Genomic DNA, 18,766 nt, shown 5'->3' on the forward strand with positions numbered 1-18,766 from the left:
GTGGTTTGTGGCTTTGACGCAGCTTCCTGAGTCCCCGAAGGGGCTCGGGACCCAGAAGCCGGCGGGACAATGCAACCCCCTGCCTGTCCCCTCCAGCGTACTGCCCCGAAGTCCCCGACCCAGGGACAGGGCCCCACGAGGAGGAAGCGGGTCTATCCCATGGGGAGAAGGCCACAGCGATGCTGTGTCAAGTTCTAGCTCCACCCTGACCCCCAAACTCTCCCAAGCAAAGTGCAGAAACCGGTCGGTCCATCTGGGGGTCTCTGCAAGGCACCCCGACCCAGTGCCTGCACAGCGGCTCGGATGGCCCTTCCCGACACTCACGTGCTCCCTTCGTGGAGAAAAAGGACTGAACCCAGGGACACACTTCCCAGTGTGCTGTTTCCACAGGATCCAGAATCTTCCATGAGACTTGGGTTTGGCTGACACAGGATGTTGCTGGCTGGCCCAGCCACCCCCCTCCCCTGCCACTACACCAACGCAACACCCTACAGACCGGAACTTTCTGTGCTCACAGACACAATGAGGACAGGACACCTCAGGGGCTCAAGGGAACGAGACCAGGTCTTCATATCCAAACAGGTCTCTGGGGTGGGCTGGAACCCCCGGCATCCACTGCGTGGACGTCCACACGCCGAGGCCCCCTGAAGCACTCTGTACATGGGTGTCCCCGCCCTGCGCCTGCTGGACAGCGCACAGCCACAAGCAGAAGGACCCCTGGTCTGGGGGAGTTCTGTGTGGGCTCAAGTTCAAGGTCTAGTGGACTTGGGAGGGGTGGCCCCTCGAGCCTCTCGGAGGAGCCTTTCTCCGCTGCCACTCTTGGTCACTGGGGCTCGTCCCCAGCTCTCGTCAGCTCTCCAATCCGCTGGTCCTTCAGCTTTACCAGGTGCTCCAGCCTGACCACCTTCATCTGCAAAATCTTCAGGAAAGCACACGTCTCCGAAAGCAGCACGCTGGGTGCCAGAGCCGGGTGGCCAAGCGTTCGGGGGCTCCCAGCAGTAGCAACAGCGTGAGGGAGGGCGGGACGTGAGAAGAAGGGGGGTGGTTATGGGAGGGGCTGGTCTTCCTGCCTCACCCTTTCTGGAGCACTCCTGGCTCCCGGCTGGCCAGAGCTGGCAAGGCCTCTTGGAGCCCCCCAGCCTGTCCCCTCTGCAAACGGCAAAGCCTTGCCTGGTCCCCTGGCAGGTTTTCAGGGCATGCTTGTGGAATTAATGTTGACCGAATGTATGCACTGCATCTGGGGAGCGTGTGCAACATTTATTTCTACAAGTTAACAGCCAGGGGCGCCTGAGGGGCTCCGCCGGCTGAGCTCTGCCTTCAGCTCGGGTCATGATCTCACGGTTCATAAGTTCGAGCCCCACGTGGGGCTCGCTGCTGTCAGCGCAGAGCCTGCTTTGGATCCTGTGTCCTGCCCCCCTCCTTGTGTGTGCTGTCTCTCTCTCTCTCTCTCTCTCTCTCTCTCTCTCATAAATAAATAAATAAATAAAAAATAAATAAATAAATAAATAAATAAATGTTAAGAGCCTAAGGGTGACTGGCTGGCTCACTCAGAACAGGTGACTCCTGATCTCAGGTTCATGAGTTCGAGCCCCACACTGGGTGCAGAGTTACTTAAATAAATAAAACTTAAAAAATAAATAAGTTGAAAAAACAAGAAATAGCCAAGCAAACGTTCTCGGGCGCGTGTTCGTGCAGGAGGAAGCACCAGGCTCCACACCCCCTCCCCAGGCTGTCCTGCCTGGGGTGCCCTCTCGAGCCACATCACAGACCTTCCCTGCTGGAAGCACAAACCCTGCCCGAGCAGCCCAGAGAAAGGAAATAGCTGGACGTGAAAAACCGTGTCTGCCCCCAAACTCCAAAGTGAGGTCAACGGCGTGACAGCCCATGCCCCAACTAAGGACAGATGGCTCCAGCCGGTCAAGGCGGGCAGCTGGCGTCTCAGCCGGCGAGTCCCTTCCCTGCTCGCTGGACAGCGTGGGCCGGCACGCCGCGGCACGCCATCATCCCCTGCAGCTGGCCACGGTGGCCCCACGCCGACACCGGGCCACACGCGGACTAGCGCAGTCCACTGTGACGGACGTCCTGCTCCAGCTGACACGGGGGGCTCCTGCCGGCCCCACAGCTGCTGCTCCCAGGACCCCCCGCACCCCCCACCCCGAGCCTACTCTCTCTCACGGGGACAGCGTCCAACCGTGCCGAGTGCAACCACCTTCCCTACAGCGCGGCAGTCAGGATCCACCTTGCCACCCATTGCCATGGGTGTGGGCACGAGGGTGACCTCACCGCGGCAGCAGCTTCATTTCTGCTTATCACTTCCCTCTCTGCTGCCCTTTGGCAAACTCAAACCGCACGATGATATCACCTTCCTGCTTCCTCAAGAAAACAGCTCATCAACATTTGGGCATCTGCTAGGGAACTGCGCTGTCTTCACAACTCTTGACAGCCCCTTTCACGCTGAGACCCGACTGGGGCGGCCTGCACACCTCCCACCAGCCCTGCACTGACTCAGCCCTACTACCTGACTCAGTGCCCCCAGACCCTGGGCCTGCGATCCAGCACTTCTGGGTGGTGGCGCCTGTGACTGTCCACAAAGCCCCTGTGGGCTCTGAGGGCTGGTAACCGGCAGGGCTGGGCGGCAAGTCATAGGGGGCTGGAGGTCCACCATACTCCTCTGCGCTTCTGGGTATGTTTGGAATGTTCCATAATTAAGCTGGTTTCTAGACAATAAAACTAAATGCACGTTCTCCCAGCACTGCCAAACTTCATACTGAGTCCAAGTTTCAAGAAGGCGGGGGTGGGGGGCAGCACCTCCCTATAACGCTTACAACCAGTCCCTCCCCTTCCTGGGGGGTATCTGGGCATCGCGGGGCACCCAGGTCCCTGTACCTTGACCATCTCCTGCAGGAGGGCCAGTGCCTGCTCCTTCTCCTCCAGTAGTTGCTGCACTCTGGAGTCCAGGTGCCCCCAGGGTCCACCAGCTGGGTCCCAACTAGAAGGCAAACACCCAGCCTTTAACCCACAGGCTGGGGGCGCGGGGGTGGGGTAACGGTGGAACAGCAGACAGGTCAAGAGACAGGGGCCTACCCCGTGCACACACAGCGGCCTGTTTTCTCTGGAGTCCTCGGACTCTGTGGGGTCTTCGCACTGGAGGGCGCCGTGGGGCCCGGCAAGCCTAAGGGGTAAGCAGATGTTTATCTGGGGTCCGCCCCCCTTCCCCCAGAAGATCCTGCCCCATGGCAGCACGTGGGGTGGGGGCAGGGCACTGAGCCCCAGAGGGCACCACGCAGGCACGGTCTGGCCTAGTTCAGCCAGATGCAGCCTGGATGTCCCTGAACGGCACGGCACCTGCGTGGGGGTGTAGACAGGGCTGCGGGCCCCCCTTGGGAAGCTGCAGCCTGGGGGGCGTTGGGAGCAAGGATGCCCCTGCCCTCCCGGAGTGTGAACTCATCTCTGCCGCAGCCCTTCGTGGGAGGCTCTGATGGGCCTCAGTTCTCCAAATCTGGGGATGTGGAATACTACCAGTGTGCGGAGAGGCGGTGAGCTCTGCCCGTGGTCTGTCAGCAATCCCGCCAGAGGGTCCTGGGCCCTGCAAACATTTTAAAGGTCATATGGTAAGGGCAGGCCGAGGAGAGGCTGACCTTGTTCAGACTGGGGGTCGGGGGTGGCAAACAGGAGTGGAGAGAGCCCGGGCTGGGCTGGCCTGGGCGGGAGAGATTCTGCACAGGGAGTTATCATGGCCCTAGTGGGTGAGGCTGGAAGAGGCCTGAGGGCTCCAGAGGGTTGCAGGTATCTGCGGTCTGCAGGCCAGGGCCGTGGGGACCAGGGCCTTCATCACCACCTGGTTCCTGATTTTACTATCATGACAGATAACTGGGCCACATCCCAGCACGACAAACACAGCAGGGTCGGAGACCGTACAAAGGTACCAACACGTACGGCTGGGTCAAGCAGGTACTGGTGGGCAGCACCATCCATCACTTTTTCTCTCACTGCACACAAGATGGGCTCGATGGCTCCCGGCGTGTTGGCCACCACCTTTCGGATATCCGTCTCTGAGACCCACAAACGCAGCTTGTGAAAGACTTTCCTGCAAAGGAAGTGGGGCCACAGCCCTCAGGGTTGCACCTGTAGGGCCAGGCGGGGGATCTGGCTTTCCTTGGAGGGGAGAGGCTGGGACCGGAGCCCCTTCTTGCCCTGCACCCAGAGGAGTCCAGCAGCCATCTTGTCCCCAGCTGTCCCCTCTGGGACCAGAGCAGTCAGGCCAGGTGTGTCCCGGCCTGGGCCTCGCAGCAGGGCTGGCCTTCTGGGCTGAGTGCCCCCGGGCCCCGTGAGGAGGTCCCGCTGGTTCCCCTCCAAGGTGCTCAGAATTGGGACTTGCCACACACTGCTAGAGCCACCGACCTCTTTTGTCCCTGGAGTTGAGCAGCGGCCTCTCCCTGCCTCCCCATCCCAGCGGAATCTGCCCAGGTCTCAGCCCTGTGCTCCCTCTAGCCCTCCAGGCTCTGAGCCAGGTCTGAGCCAGGTCTGAGCCAGGTCGTGGCCTTGGCCTCCAGAGTCCCTCCAGAGTCTCCGGGGAAGCCTGAGCTCCCCTCCCCGTCCAGCCTCAGGGGCTAAAGGACTCTGCAGCCTGCTCCCCACTGCACCCCTAGGTCACCCACACCTCACTCTGTTCTCATTTTCTCAGGGTCCTGGTCCTTCATGTCACTCGTTACGACTGATGCTGGTTACATCTCCTTACTTATCTGTCTCCCCACTGTACTGCCAGCCCCATGGAGACAGGGGCCCATTCACTTCAGTGTCTCCGGTGCCTGGAGCAGAGCCAGCCGTCCACCCGCAATTTCTGCGGAGTCAGGAAGTGAGAGGTGTGGTCAGCACGAGCCTGACTGACGCCCTGCTGAGTGGCTCTCAAGCTGACTGGTGCCGGCGCCAAGTCCTCTCGGCCCTGGCAGGAAGCCCCTGGGAGTCTGTGCTGATGGGCAGACCCCAGGGGGCAGGGGGACACACACGGACCGGGAAACAGCCCGAGAGCTTGTCCCAGAGCCCAGGAGGGTAGGGGAGAGGCCGCCCACCCAGGCCGGCCTCGAGGGCAGGGTCCTCGCCGAGCAGGGCGGGGGCTCCGACGGGGCAGGCAGGGGGGCGGGAAGCCTGCCTGTTGAGGATGCTCCAGTTGCTGAGTTTCTGGTCAGTGTTGCAGGTGGGGACATAGTTATGCAGGTCCACAAGCTGGGGGCGGAAGTGCTTCACAATCTCTGCCAGCATCACTGGAGGGGGCAGGGGGTGCAAGGTGGGCTGGCCTGAAGAGCTTAGCGCCCCTCCTTTCCTTACACATCCGTCTCCCATGGCAGGAGAACCGGGGAGGGCCCTCGACCTGGGGGAGCGGTCACAGGGGCCTCCGGAGCAGGGTGTGGGCGCCCCAGGGGGGCGGGCTAGGAGCCGGCCTGAGGTCGGAGGAGCTGCTGGAGGGAACCCTGAGGCTGCCCCCATCCTCCCCCAGGAATGCTGAAAGGCGAGGGGACCTCCCCCCAAAAGGCGGCCCGTCTCGGCCACATGCATCCTCCTCCAGGGGCCGGCAGTGCAGCCGTCCTGCCCCTCCCTTCCACGGCGCCCGTCACGCCCCCCGCTCCGGTGTCTTCCTTCCTTTCGGGGAGCCTGCTGACGGCCGGCCAGGCACCCCCAAGCCCCCTGCCCGCACCCCCGGCTGTCCCCGGCTTCTCCCCGGCCCTCACCGCCGTCGCTGAAGTCCCGGGCCAGGTGGCGCTTGGGACGGCTGAGCGGGAGCCCGTCCAGCCAGGCGCAGAGGCCGCGGAGGGCGCCGGGCGGCAGCGGCGGCGGCGAGGCCCGCGGGGTCCGCCCGGCTGCGCCCAGCATGGCTGCGGGACCGGCTGTTGGGGCGGTTGCCGGGAGACGGCGCCCAGGAGGGGCCTGGCGCCGGAAGGGGAGGGCCGTGGGGTCGCCAGCCACGCCCCCCGGCCGGTACCCTGGGGGCGGCGGACTTCCGGCTGAAGTCTGGGTGGGAGAAAAGGTGGAATTTTGGCGTTTTCCGTTTCCAGTGTTCATTTTATTTTAACAAGCACAGGGCCCTTACGTGTTATCAGTTGAATTCCACGTTATTGAGCACACACTCTTTCATCGATTTAATAAGAATCTCACGTCATTGAGAACTTGATCAATAACTGTCATAAAATACACACTTTTCATTGCGGTTTCGGTTGCAGGCGCTCCAGGGGCCTCCAGAGCAGCAGCGGGGGCCGCAGGTGCCTCTCGGGGTCCCGGCCCTGCCAACTCCGTTAGCACTTCTCACAGCGGACCCGGCCCCTCCGAGGGCGAGGGCGGAAGGCAGGGAGCCCGGAGGTGGGGGTGGGGGGAGCGCGAGGATCCGGGTAGGGGGCACGGCGGGCGGGGTGGGGGTGGGGGTGGAGAGCGAGTCCGGCCCAGTTAGCAGTTCTCACAGCGACCCGGCCCCTGGGACAGAGAGCGGGGCAGGCCCGGTCCCTTCAACATGAAGGACATCTGCCCCGCTGCGGCCGGGGCCTGGCACCCGAGTCACCTTCTCTGCACCGGTGGCTTCAGAGCAGCCTTGGGACCGACTACGCTCTGGGAGGAGGAAAAAGAACCGATGCCGAAATCCACCAGCTTCGCCAGGAGCACAAATTAATCTCACTTCCTTTCACATTTAAGATGCAGGTCTCGGCTCAGGCAACATGCAGTGGCTCCCGTGCAGTGACAGCAGTGAGGGCCGCAAGCCATAAGACCGACAGCTGACGTCTTGTAGCCGTTAGACTTTCTCACTTGTACTAACAGGAAGGAAAGGCAGACTCGCAGCCAGTAGGAGTGGTGGTCAGGGAAAAGCCCTCTGACCGAGTATAAAGTGGATGTTGTATCTACGGCCCCTAACTTTTCCTTTCCTCGGACAGGGACAGTGTCGGGACAGTGTCAGGGCAGTGCGGTGGGGGAGATGCTCACCCTGCTACCCAGAGCCCTGGGTGTGAGAGGCTCACCTGTGGCGGCGGTCCAGGATGGGCTCCTCCAGCCCCAGGCTTGACCGGTGGCATCGGGGGTGGGAAGATCGGCTTGACAACCTGAGGACACAGCAGACGGTGGACACCGTCTGACAGCCCCTTGGTGCAAAGCTCCCCAGGTCTGCCCTGCTCCTGTGCACCTTGCAGAGTGCCCCCAACCCGTGGCTGCCACCGTGGGCAGCATGAAGCCCAAACGTGGCAGAACCCCATTCCTGGGCCCATCACCACCTCCCCCTCTCCCTCGACATCCCTGCCCCCACCCCTCCCAGCCCAGTGTTTCCCAAGAAAAGCTCTTAAATTGCCAGAAAGTGGGTCTTGGGAAGTTCAAAAGCCAAGAATTCACTAAAACTTGCATCTGTGTGCTGGTCAGGTTCAGGAGGAGGCCTGGGGAGGTAGGGGTGGGCACTGGTCACCCATCCCCAGGGGAGGCCTTGGGTGTGCCGTTCCCAATCACCACTCCTTGGCCAGAAACCTTTCTGTCCCAACTGCCCCCGTTTTCCTGTCAAAGTCCCTCCTGAGGCTATTTTTGCAGCTTTACTCTAAGTCTAAAGTTAGTTTAAAAAGTTACAAAGAGAAAGAATCTCCATTAAGCACACGCCACAGTAACGGTTGCTGCTGCCAGGCCCACGGACAGACACAGACACGGGGGTCACAGCGGAAGGAGTAATCGGCTATGCATCTCAGAGCATCTCCAGACATCAGCTCCGAAGGGACGCCAAGGGCTTTCGCAGAGAAACCGCAGACACTGGCCACGGAGCCCCTGCCACCAGCGAGGGGCACAGGTGTAGCTGGGGGAGGCTCTCACCTGCTTGGGCTTCAGTTCAGGGAGGGGCTTGGCAGGCGGAGCAGGTCTGAGCTGGTGGGAAGGAGGGGCAGCGATCAGACTAGGCCTGAGCTCGGCCCACCTAGGCCCCAGGTCTCGCACTCGTGCTGTCCCTCCGGGCTGGGCCATCAGCCCTCCTGAGATCCCCGCCCACCAGATCCAGTCCCCAGATGGCCTGGCTGCTCGGGCCCACCGCTGCTCACCTGGTCTGGGGGCGGCCAGGTATACACAGGAACTGTGGGGGGGGGGTTGGACGTGGCGGCCGGAGGCTGTAGGGAACGGACAGGTAGCCTGGGTCTCACAGGAGGGCTGCCTGCCTCCAGCTGCGCTCCCAGCGCAGGACCCAAGGTTCCCGCCCCTCCCAGAGCAAGAATAAAGTGTGCGTGGAGGGCTCTCCCTCACCCCGCTGCCCAGCAAGGCCTGAGCCCGGCTGTGCCTCCCATGCTCCCTTTCCTCAGCCTTGTAGGGGGCTCGGAGGGGGTGGACAGCAACGGAGGGGATCTGGGCCTTAACACCTTCTGACTGACCGTGCAGAGGCCAAGAGTCTCAGGTTCAAGTTCAAGCTCCAGTTCTGTCACTGGCTCACATAGGTTCTCAGACTGCAGGCCCTAAAGCCTGCCTCTGCTCTGCGGGCCAGCTCTAAGCCCTGTTGTGAGGGATGGGGCGGCCTCCGAAGCCCATCGGGGACAGCGGGATGCAGTGCTTACAGCAGGGGGCGGCTGCTTGGGGGTCGCCCTGGGGACCGCGGGCCTGGCAGGCTGGCTGGGGTGGTGGGGGGGGCCCGGAGCCCCACCCTTGGCTGGCACACTGCGCCCCTCGTGGAACAGGGGGTTGGAGAGCCCAATGGCGGTCTTGGGTGCTGCAGTCCTGGGGAGAAAGCAAGACTGGTCACTGTGTCCTGGCCTCAGGGTCTGACCCAGGGACCCAGGGGCTCCTAGCGTGTCCTGCACCCAGCAAAATGGGGTGAGGTCCCACGGCAGCTCGGACCCTGGCTGGTACGGGCCGGCTTCTGCAAGCCCACGCCATCCCACGTGTTCTGGTGCCAGCAGGGGTTGAGGGGTTGTGTGGGGGGACAGAGGGGCAGACCATCCACCTGTCACCAAAGGTCATCACCTGTTCCCCCCACCTAGTGAGAGGCAGAGGCCCCAAAGCCCTCTCCAGGAAGGGCTATGTTTCTTCTTCCTCAAACAGCAGCGGGCATTTCCCAACTGTGAGCAGAAGGTCTCCCTGCACATGACAACGTGTGTGTTGCAACCCCAGAGCAGGCTCACCCCCAAGGGTTGCGGCCCGAGGCCTTTCGGTAGATGACTGCACCCGCCAGGAGGGCCAGAGCCACCAGGAGCACCGCAGGCACCAGCACGACCATCAGGAGGCTCCTGGACCCTGGAGGGGTGCACAAGGCCAGACGTCAAGAGGGTAGTGAGGGCTGGGAGGGCCAGTGAACCCAGAACCCTGGGACCCTCCCTAGAGCCCAGGGCCTGTCTGAGGACCCTCAGCCCAGAGACCCAGTACATTACAACAGCACTCCAGGCTCTCAGATGATGAGTTGGAGGGCTTAGTGGTGGCTGGCCCCGGGCCCACAGTGCCATGAGCCAGGTCTGGCCAGGCCCTGGAGGGGGTGGTGCTGTGGCCGGCTACACGCACAGTGGTTGCTGCAGAGGAAGACACGGTGGCAGTGGGGGCCCACAGACTCAGAAGGGGGCTGAGGACCCAGCAAAGGGGCGAGCGCTTCCTGTCACTGCTCCTGTGCCCTCCCTCTAGGATGGGCCTCTCGTCTGTCTCATTGGGGCCCAGGTGGCCACACAGGCCCAGACCTGTGGGGCCAGAAAGCGTGGGGTTGAATCTAACAATGCCCGGAGGGACCTGTGGGCACATGGTGTCCTTGTCAGCCCTGCCCATGTAGCCTGGACCCCGTCAGGCTGTACAGGCATGCGGGCCCCAAGGCGGCCGGGCGTACCTGTGTGCACGGAGGGCAGCAGCTCTGTGCAGTGGGGTGGTGCCCAGCCCGGGTGGCACTGGCACTCCTCCTTGTGGTTGCACACCTGGGGGTGAGTGGGGGTCAGGGCCAGGCCTCAGGCCCAGGAGGGGCTCTGCCGCGGCCCCCACTGATGGAGGACAGGCCGAGCTCACCCACGAGCTGCCACAACCAAGGCCGAGGGAACATGCTGACAACAGAGGAGGGCCCTGCTTCCCAGCACCGCATGCGCGGGAGGCGCAGGCCGGGCAGCTTCTTGTGGGCCGTGCTCGGGGCCCACCCCCAGGCCTCCCTGAGACAGGAGCCCCCGAGGGGGGCGCTCCAGCCCCTTGTTTCAAGCTCTGGGTCCCAGCATCACCACACAGGTTACTGAGAACTGACCATAGTAGCCACATTTCACAGCGGGTCATTTCAACCACAAGCAGCCCACAGCTTCCCCAGCACGACTGCCCTGGGCCTCAGTGCTCACGTGGGACGCCCAAATCCCCACCAGCTCAGTCCCTCAGCTGCTGGCACCGCCCCCCGGGCGCTGGCCCCGTCCCCTGTTCACCTGGGCTCATCTTGAGCACCGCCTACCAGTCTCCTTCAGCCCCAAAAGGCAGGTGGCGGGATGTCCCGTGGACTCACGTACCCCATGGTTGTTGCACTGGGCGGAGCAGTTTCTGGATCTGTAAACTTGCAGGTGCTCGCAGCGTCCTTTCCAGCAAATCTGGAGGGCAGGGAGTGTCTCCTCGGGCAGCCATTCTAGGGCTGCTTCAAGCCCCTGTACCCCAACTTCTAACGTCGGCTGAAGCTGCCCCACAGCCTGCCCAGTGAGCTTTGGGGGAGATTGGCTGTGGTCCCGGCATCCAGGCTTGGTGTATATGCCCTCTGCCAGCTGGCCGGCCAGCCCACCAGGGCCAGAGGACTGGCCCCACCCTTCTAGGGGTGCGGTGGGTGCCTTGGGGGGACTTGCCCAAGAGAAAGGTGAACAAACCACATGAACAAAAGACAGAGTCCCTGTGCACAGTCCTTGGATCACAAGTTTAGGACATGTGGGTCCAGCAGCCTGACTGCCATGTGGGACACGTCCAGGCTCACAGCCCTCAAAACCCCTAAAAGCTGCAGCCAGCTGATGTGCCCTCCAGCAAACGGGGTCGGGGGGCTCTGGGCGCTCACCCTCTCCTCGCCACACTTGGTGCCTTCGGGCACTGGCTCGTAGCCAACACCTTCCTCCAGGACGAGGGCCTGGCAAGCAGCCGAGGAGGAGGTGAGGGTGCAGGAGCTCTGCTCTGGGGGTTTCTGTCCCCCCTCACAGTACAGGACGCCACACCTGTTGACCCTGTGCAAGAGGAACATGCCATGCTCTGCTGGGTCTCCTGTCTGGTGCGTGCTGACCCCACCCCCCTTAGGAGGACCGGGGGAGCTGCGGGAAACGAGGTCCAGAACCCTTGGACAGGCTGTGGGGTCCACTGACGGGTACTCCACCGAAAGGCAGGCTGGGCCCCCTGGAGGACCCCCTGACCCGGTCCCCGGGCAGCCCTGCTTACAGGGACATCCCGTGGTCCCGGACCCAGGGCAGTCAGGCTACAACCGCTCACCTGCTGGAGCCAAGGGGGATCCCACCCCTACAGTCGGGCGAGATGCTGTAGGTGTAGCATGTTTCCACGGCAGCCCATGAGCCTGTGGGGGCAGGAGGAGGTCAGTCCTCCCGCTCAGGACCCGCGGCCGCCCGTGGGCCTGGGGGCCCCTGCCTCACCTGGCCCCCACAGGTCCTGGCACCTCTGGGCCAGTGTGGGGCAGGCTCCATTGTAGCAGTAGCCCCCCGGGCAGGGTGTGCCGTTCTCCTGGAAGGCGTCCTCTGGGCACCCCGGCTGCTGGCCGTCACAGTGCTCCTCAAGGTCACATGCGTCCTTTGGGCGACGGCACAGCTCACCGGCGGGTGTCACCTGCCCGGAAGAGCAGAGCTCACCTGGGGAACACAGGCCCGCAAACAGACCCGTGCCTCCCGCGCTGGCAGGCACGTACCCGGGGCCCTTCCCACCCGCTGACCTGCGGGCACAGCCGGGCTGGGGCGGGAGGTGTCGCACTCACCCTGCACTCCCGGCAGCAGGCGCCCTGTGCGCACTCGGCCCCGTGGGCCAGCCGGCAGGTGGTGGCGTTGCAGCAGGGATTCCGACAGTCCTGGAGGGCAGGGCCGGACACAGCAAAGGTCAGAGCGGGCTCCAGGTGGACCCCAGGACCCCCTCCCCAGCAGCCCCTGAGGGTGGTGACGGGCGTCGGCGAACAGGAGCGTTTTCTGCCATGTGGCTGTGGCGCGCAGGGCACCTGGTGGGTCAGGCGTGGACGCCCCCGCTTGCAGGACGGAGACGGGGGCCTGTGTACCTGGGGTGGGCCGCAGTCACACTGCTCCCCACGTTCCACGAACCAGTTCCCACACACGGGGTCGCCCACCAGCCGGCCAGGGTCTGGGGCGTTGTCCAGGCAGCCCGTCCGGGGCTTCTCCACGAACAGCTCCAGGTCGGCACGGCTGCACTGGCTGAACATTCTGGGGAACTTGACGCTGGGGGAGGGGGGTGACTCTGTCAGGGGGCGCGGGGGGGGGCACTGGGACACCCCGGTCCGCAGGCAGACCCGGGCCTCACCCGATGCTGGCCGCCATGACGCAGCCACCACCTTCCCGAGGCACGGGACAGTAGCAGCCTTGAATGTTCTCGTCATGGGCCATGCCCAGGTTGTGGCCCATCTCGTGGGCCATGGTGGACGCCACACCGATGGGGTTCTGGTGGTGGTCCTACGGGGAGAGGCTGTGCTGGCTGGTGCTGCCTGCACCACCTCCACCCCTGCCCGCGCCCCACCCCCACTGCCCCAGGTAAGGCTGGGTGCTGGGCGCGGCCTCCTGCCAACCAGGCTTCTTAAAGCTTCAACCCATCCTCCAGGGGAGGTGGCCATCCAGGTGTTCCAGCCCATGTGGATGGCTCGGGGACGAGCGTGTGGACCTAGGTCCTCGGGGCTTCCCTTCATGCACTCTGCTCCAGCGCTGAACCGGGCTCCCCACCACCCAGAAGCCAGCAAGCCTAGGCCAGATCCCCTGCACACCTGGTTCACAGCCCCTGAGCCCCGGGAGCACATGGACGACACCTTGGCCAGTCCCACGGTGGTCCCGGTGAAGTCGACCCCGCTGGAAACAAGAGGCGTGCGTGGACGTGGATGCCCTGAAAGCTGCCTCCCTCCCGCGTGCCCCTCGTTCTCACACAGCCCTCCCTGGCTGCAAGGGCCCGGCTCTCTGCGTCCACTGCCCACATACGTGATCAGCTGCGCGTTGTCGTGCTGGTAACGCCCCGCCAGTTTCTGTGCCCGCCAGGTGAGGAAGTTCTCCAGTGTGGTGTTGGCGTGGGAGCTCACGTGAATCCCGTCCCTGTGGTTCCAGATCTCCAGGCCCACCAAGACCACACGGACATTGAGCTCCTGATAAAGCTTCGGGCAGAGAACCCCTTGGTCAAGCTCAGGGACAGCAAGGGCCAAAGACACAGAGGCCACTCCCTGCTCACCTAGCCCAGCAGCCCACCACCTGCTGGCCGTGCCCCCCCATCTCTACAACCAGGGTTTCTACTGAGCTGGGAGGGAGCGGCCCCCACCTTGTCCACATGGTTCACCACCTCCAGCACCCGCCTGCGTACAGCCTCTCTGCTCCCCAACAGCTGGAACTGAAGGACGGCAGACCGTCAGGTGCACGCAGCCCACTGGCCTGCCCCAGCCCCTGCCCCAGCCCCCGCCCCCGCGCCCCACCCCGCACTACCTCTGTACTGTCCGTGACCACGTACAGCTCCACGTAGCGGGTTTCCCGGGGCAGCAGCCAGTTCTGGGGGCACAAGAAGCTGGTCAGCCGCCCCAGCCACTGCCCTGCTGACCTAGGCCCAGTCTTCACATACCGACCCTGTCCCAGGGTCCTGGAGCTGGCACCAGCCCCTGCTCACTCCTGGGGGGACCGTCCAGGAGGCTCTAGTGCAGACCAGAGCTATCTCTGCAGCTGCTGGTGGAGCCAGGTCCAGGACCACTGGCCATGGGGACTGCTCGGAGACACCCTGACTACGGGGATGGTGGACAGAACCCTCACTCAGCTTCAGCTGACCACACTGCAGTCTAGGGGACGCACAGCCCCAGCAGACAGGAGATGATGAAGCTGGTGGGGGGGGGGGGGGGTGGCGCCCGCTCACCCGGGGCCTGAAGGCTGCTGAGATCCGAGGCCCCAAGGCCTTCTCCAAGCTGGAATCGCTGACCCCGCAGGTCCCAGCCTTCTGCTGCAGGTGCTCTGCCTGGTACAGCGCATGCCGCCCCTCTTCACTGGCCCCATCCAGGGGCTCAATCAGGTGGACAGTCGAGCCAGCCCGGAAAAAGCCCCTGAGGGAGGAAGGAAGCCAGCAGGTTCCAAATTAGCACATTTCCCCCCACCCCATGCCCATCTGGGGAGGACAAACCCTTGCAGGACAGAAGGCCTCCTTCTGGTGCCCGAGGACACAGGCCCCCAAGGGAAGTGGTACACTGGGGACAGCACCCACAGCCCTAGGAGAGCTGCGTAGCCTAGGGGACCCGTGACTTCTAACAGGACAGACACCCGTGTGCAGAAAGGCTGCCATGTGAAGCCCCGCTTTCCTTGGCCTCGGTTTACCTCCCTGGGGCATGTGGGGGAGGGCTGAGGCACTGATGTGCTGACACCCCCCCCCTCGGGTGTGCAATGCCCACCCACCTGAGGCCGGCACAGGTGCTGAGGCTGGCGGCAGAATGCTCGTGCCCCTCCACGTGGCCCTGGTAGAAGCAGTGATCCTGCAGGAGATGGGAGGGTAAGTCGTGCACAGCCCTGTGCTCCCTCTGCCCACCACCGTCCTTGGGGGGCACCGCCCAGGGGCCTGTACCTGCCTCTGTGGCTGCTCCGCCACTTGGGAGCCGTTGGCCGTGCTGTAGGTCTCCGTGTAGCCCGAGCCCACCAGCTCCCTGGAAAAGAGCCACCAGGTGCTGGGGGCATGGGTGGGACCGGCGTGGGCATGCTGAGACCCTGCAGGCCCGGCCTCCACTTACCTGTTCTTCCGCAAGTGCAGGGTGAAGTTGTGCCCTTGGGCCCCAAGGACATAGCTCACACTCTCCGGGTACCGGTCCTGAGGCAGGGGAGAGGGAGGGGTCCAGGGTGAGGGGAGTATCCCCCCTCAAACCTGGGGGCAGTGGAGCTCGGCTGGGTGGGGATGCTGCCCAAGTCCGGAGTACGCTGAAACCTGAAAGACCCTCAGAGGAGGCCTCGGGGTCGTTCAGAGTCAGGCCGGTATTACGAGGTTGGGGCTCTAGATCTCTTTTTCCCCATCGGTCCACACAAGGGTAATGACTGGGATCCCCTTCCCCAGGAAGCAGGGGGAGGGGAGACAGAGACATGGCCCCGCCAGGCTGCCCTTAGAACCACTGCAGCAGAGGAGGTGGGGGCAGGGCCCATGAGGGGGCACCCCAGGGGAGAGCCCGGGCCCGCTGACCTCGCTGACCTTGGAACCGCCCCCAGGGTGTACTGCCCCCAGGGTGGGATGAGGGCCCAGGGTGGGGGAAGGCTTTTCCCCCCCCCCAGGATACTGAGGTCAGGAGAGGGCTGTCTCCACACTCACAGGCACACCCACGTGGATTTTAAGAATGCCCCCAGGCAGCCTTGGGGAACCCCAGGCCAGCCCCAGATGCCTCACAAAGGTGCGTCACCATAAACACGCCTCTGGTGAGCCATCCTCTCGAGCCTAGGAGGGATGTGAGGATCCAGCCCTTGAGTGAAACTGGGGCGTGGCCAGGGCCAGCAGGGTTCCTGAAAGGCACCCCCACCCACTAGAGGGCAGGGCGAGGCAGGAAGTAGGAAGGTGAGGCCTGGGGGTGGAGGCAGTCCAGGCGGCCCAGGAGGGCTGTGAGCCCTCTCAGAAGCCCACCTGGCCCTCAGCCCCACAGGCTGCCTCTTCATAACTGGCTGGGCCCACTGGGAACTACAGGAGGGACCCCAGGCCAGCTTCCCTGGCTGAGACTTACCGAGTGGGAGGGCAGGGCTCGGCGAGCACGGGGTCGTGGCAGACGTTGGGGCCACACCACCTCGTACTGTTCCACATGAGGCAGGGGGACACTGGGGGCGGCCACTGTGGGAGAGAAGGGGGTCAGCAGGCCTGTGGTGGGTCTGTATCTCTGTCTCTGGGGGAGTCCTCTAACAGCACAGGGACCAGAGATTTGGAGACCCAGTTCTGCTGCCCAGGGCCAAGGTGTCAGGTTCTGGGTTCAGAGGCCACAGGACCCTGCCCTGGCTGCCAGGACAGCTCCTCCCTCAGAGCCCAGGGCTGACCTAGACGTCCCCTCCCCTCCCTTGGGTCCAAGGGCGCACAAGGGCCCTCCTTGCCATCTCAATGTCTCCCATAATTGCGCCTAACTGGGGAGCCCACCGGCCTGCCTGGCAGGCCATTCACCCAGCCCAGATCTAGAAGCTCCCAGGTATCCGACAACAAACAGCCCAGGGAGTGGGGGTGAGGCCCAGAATTGGAGCACCAGCACACCCTTTTCTGGGTCTCTCTCAAAGTGTTAGGCCAAGTGTTTCCATAACCGTTATCTCGCAAACCTCCTGAAGAAAGGGGCCCTGTCTGCCAGAGAAGTGACCCCCTCCAGCCTGGGGCTGGGACAGCACCGCACCCCAACCCAGAAAGCTCCCAGGAGCAGCGGTGAGGGCTGGGGCCAGTAGCACACTTGGCTTCTCCCCACACCAGAGGTGGGTCCCCTGTGGGGGGGCGGGGTAGACTACCACCTATACCCGGTCCCAGGCCATTGCTCCTCTGTCCTCCCTTCCCTGCCACGCTGGGGAGTCCAGGTGGGAGTGGGCACTCACCCCAAGGCCCCGGGGTGGGTAGGGAGCCATGGGGTTCTCCACCTTGCCCTGAATCCTTGGCGGGACCAGCGCTGGCGGGACCGGCGCTGGCGACACGCCCTAAGCTACTTCTCCCTGGTTCCCTTTTGAAGTTTCCGCCTGTCACCTGAGGGCTCTGAGCTGAGGGCTCCCTTCCAAGCGCCGAACCGCTGGGTCTGTCCCAGAGCTCGGTGGGGTGCAGACGGCCAGGGGACAGCCCCTCGTCCTGGGGACAGCCCCTCGCCCTGGCACTCACCTTGCAGCCACAGAGCGAACAGCGGGAGTCCGAGGCGGCGCATGGGGGACGCACACAGGCGTCCGGGGCGGGAACAGGGAGCGTACAGGGGGTCGGGGGTCCGGGGTCCAGGGTCCAGGTCCAGGACACAGCGCGAACAGGGGGCGGCCCCGCGCTCGAAACTCGGTCTGGCCGCCGCGCTCTGCGCTGGAAGGGACCTCCCCCGCCCCGGAGCCCAGCCCCCGGCCCGCAGCCTATCGGCCCCTCTGACGGCCGGAGGGGCGGGGCTTGGGCCTCGGCGGGAGGAGGCCCCCGTCCCCCGCCCGGACGGCGTCTACTCCTGGGCCCCTGGTGTCCACGAGGAGGGGGGCTCCCGAACAGCCTCTGGTGTCCACAAGGAGGAACGTCATAAACGTGGATGGCACTAACGAAGGGGGCCGCGAACGGGCCAAGCCGGGCCCCTCCTTGCAAGTCTGCACCCTCCCCGGTGCAGGTGAGGAGCCCAGGCTCCTCCTGCAGCCTGGCGGGGCAGCGGCTTGAGTAAGGCTCTCTCTGAGGTTGGGGGGGGGGGGGTGCTCAGGTGCGGATGTACCCTCGGACTTCCTGGGGAACAGAAGCCCACACGGGACCCAGTACCACTTCCTGCCCTGCCGGCCCCACGCTGACCTTGCCCCCCCCCCCCCCCCGGGGCGGGCGGGCGGTGGCGGGTGGGGGGAGGGCTGTCCCTGTCATCTGCCGCTAATCCAAGAGGGTTTGCCCTCAGCTCAGTGGCCCTGGAGCCACGTTCTGGGCAGGCTTCCTGAAATGATGCACATCAATGCAAGTCCAAACCTCGGGCGAGGGTGTGGTGCCCCAGGCAGTCCCAGACCAGAGGTCAAAATTTCACAGCCCAGTAGTTACCCCAGAGCAAATGTAAAGGAAAGGAAAAGCAGCAGGGGTGGGCGGGCTTTGAGGCATCTTGGGCAGAGGTGGCGGCGGGGGCCCCTGCCCCTGCAAGCAGAGCAAGACACAGAGACGGTCTGGACGTGTGGGTTCTGTCCCTGTGCTCACACACAGCTGGATCAGGGAGGCTCATGAGCCCCCCTTCCCAGTGAGCTCACTTCTCTTCCTTAGCTGTGCAATTATTTGGGAACAAAAATTAAAAGGCAACAGTCCCCGTAAAGGCAAAACCCAGAGCTGCCGCAGACGCACTCGCTCCGCAGCCAGCGGACCACACCACCCATGTGCAGCCAGACCAGCAGGGGTCTGCTCCTCCTCCAACACAGGACCCCCCCTCACCCCTGCCGCCAAGGCTCCTCTTGTCCCACCCTCACCACTGGCAACCCTAGGGTGTAGCAGGCAAGCCTGTTGCCCAGAGCCCAGGACGGGGACACAAAGTTTCCGGGTCTCAGGGCAGGGCATGAGGGCGGCAAGCCCAGGGCCAGCGGGCTCCTCAGCTCCGGAAGAGGTTAGCACGACACCAGGGCTCTGGTAACGCTGGCGGCAAATAAGCGAATTTGCCACCGCACACACAGCGGCCTGGACAAGAAAGCCGTCTGTGGCTTGTGAGTTGGATCCCCTCCGTGGTGCCTGTTCTTCAAGGCAGCAGCTGGACTGAGTGCCCACCACCCTGCCTCCAGGAGCCTGCTTCCAGCCCCTTCCACCTGCCCCCCAAGACCCCCTGCAGCAGGCAGGCAGAGCCGAGTCTGGACAGCAACACAGGACGTTTGGCGGGTGGGCAGCATGGCTGGAGTGGGGAGCAGTGGGGTGGGGGGGGTCACAGCTGTGCCACCCAGGGCTGAACCCGCCCTATGGGTTCCACTCTGCACTTCAGCGGGTGCTCCTCAGGACTCCC

General features: G+C 64.1%; 2 protein-coding genes across 4 annotated transcripts; both read right to left on the minus strand.

Moving 5' to 3' along the window:
• Positions 1–546: 546 nt before the first annotated feature.
• LOC125147638 (sperm flagellar protein 1-like) lies at positions 547–5,868 on the minus strand. Its single transcript, XM_047824694.1, has 7 exons — positions 5,727–5,868; positions 5,150–5,261; positions 3,937–4,087; positions 3,520–3,586; positions 3,085–3,172; positions 2,887–2,989; positions 547–919 (listed from the first exon to the last, which is right to left on the minus strand). Exons 1-7 carry the CDS (start codon positions 5,866–5,868, stop codon positions 824–826), a joined length of 759 nt encoding a protein of 252 aa, XP_047680650.1. The 3' UTR covers positions 547–823.
• A 306-nt stretch (positions 5,869–6,174) lies between these two features.
• Positions 6,175–17,326, minus strand: ADAM8 (ADAM metallopeptidase domain 8). Of its 3 annotated transcripts, none has more exons than XM_047825980.1 (25): positions 16,954–17,320; positions 15,842–15,945; positions 14,873–14,949; positions 14,710–14,788; positions 14,544–14,620; positions 14,014–14,197; positions 13,596–13,658; positions 13,435–13,503; positions 13,104–13,273; positions 12,896–12,977; positions 12,442–12,590; positions 12,182–12,359; positions 11,891–11,980; positions 11,556–11,745; positions 11,398–11,479; positions 10,976–11,138; positions 10,449–10,526; positions 9,800–9,884; positions 9,360–9,494; positions 9,114–9,225; positions 8,550–8,709; positions 8,046–8,111; positions 7,825–7,875; positions 6,999–7,079; positions 6,175–6,594 (listed from the first exon to the last, which is right to left on the minus strand). In XM_047825980.1, the coding sequence occupies exons 1-25, from the start codon at positions 16,994–16,996 to the stop codon at positions 6,544–6,546; spliced, it is 2,619 nt and encodes an 872-aa protein (XP_047681936.1). In that variant the 5' UTR covers positions 16,997–17,320; the 3' UTR covers positions 6,175–6,543. The 3 variants fall into 3 exon arrangements, with proteins under 3 accessions (XP_047681936.1, XP_047681938.1, XP_047681937.1); XM_047825981.1 differs by lacking the exon at positions 6,175–6,594 and adding an exon at positions 6,601–6,794 and having other exon boundaries at positions 16,954–17,326; XM_047825982.1 differs by lacking the exon at positions 9,360–9,494 and having other exon boundaries at positions 16,954–17,315.
• Positions 17,327–18,766: the final 1,440 nt, after the last annotated feature.

Source organism: Prionailurus viverrinus, chromosome D2 (genome assembly GCF_022837055.1).
Source record: "Prionailurus viverrinus isolate Anna chromosome D2, UM_Priviv_1.0, whole genome shotgun sequence".
NCBI lineage: Eukaryota > Metazoa > Chordata > Mammalia > Carnivora > Felidae > Prionailurus > Prionailurus viverrinus.

Coding starts and splice junctions, on each gene's coding strand:
- LOC125147638 (XM_047824694.1), bottom strand. CDS start 5,868: ATGCTGGGCGCAGCCGGGCGGACCCCGCGGGCCTCGCCGCCGCCGCTG. Junction 5,262..5,726: donor CCGGGACTTCAGCGACGGCG/GTGAGGGCCGGG, acceptor TGCCCCCTCCAG/TGATGCTGGCAGAGATTGTG. Junction 3,173..3,519: donor CACCGCCTCTCCGCACACTG/GTAGTATTCCAC, acceptor CTTACCCCTTAG/GCTTGCCGGGCCCCACGGCG.
- ADAM8 (XM_047825980.1), bottom strand. CDS start 16,996: ATGCGCCGCCTCGGACTCCCGCTGTTCGCTCTGTGGCTGCAAG. Junction 15,946..16,953: donor GTTCGCTCTGTGGCTGCAAG/GTGAGTGCCAGG, acceptor TCTCTCCCACAG/TGGCCGCCCCCAGTGTCCCC. Junction 13,659..14,013: donor CAGCAGCCTTCAGGCCCCGG/GTGAGCGGGCGC, acceptor TTGTGCCCCCAG/AACTGGCTGCTGCCCCGGGA.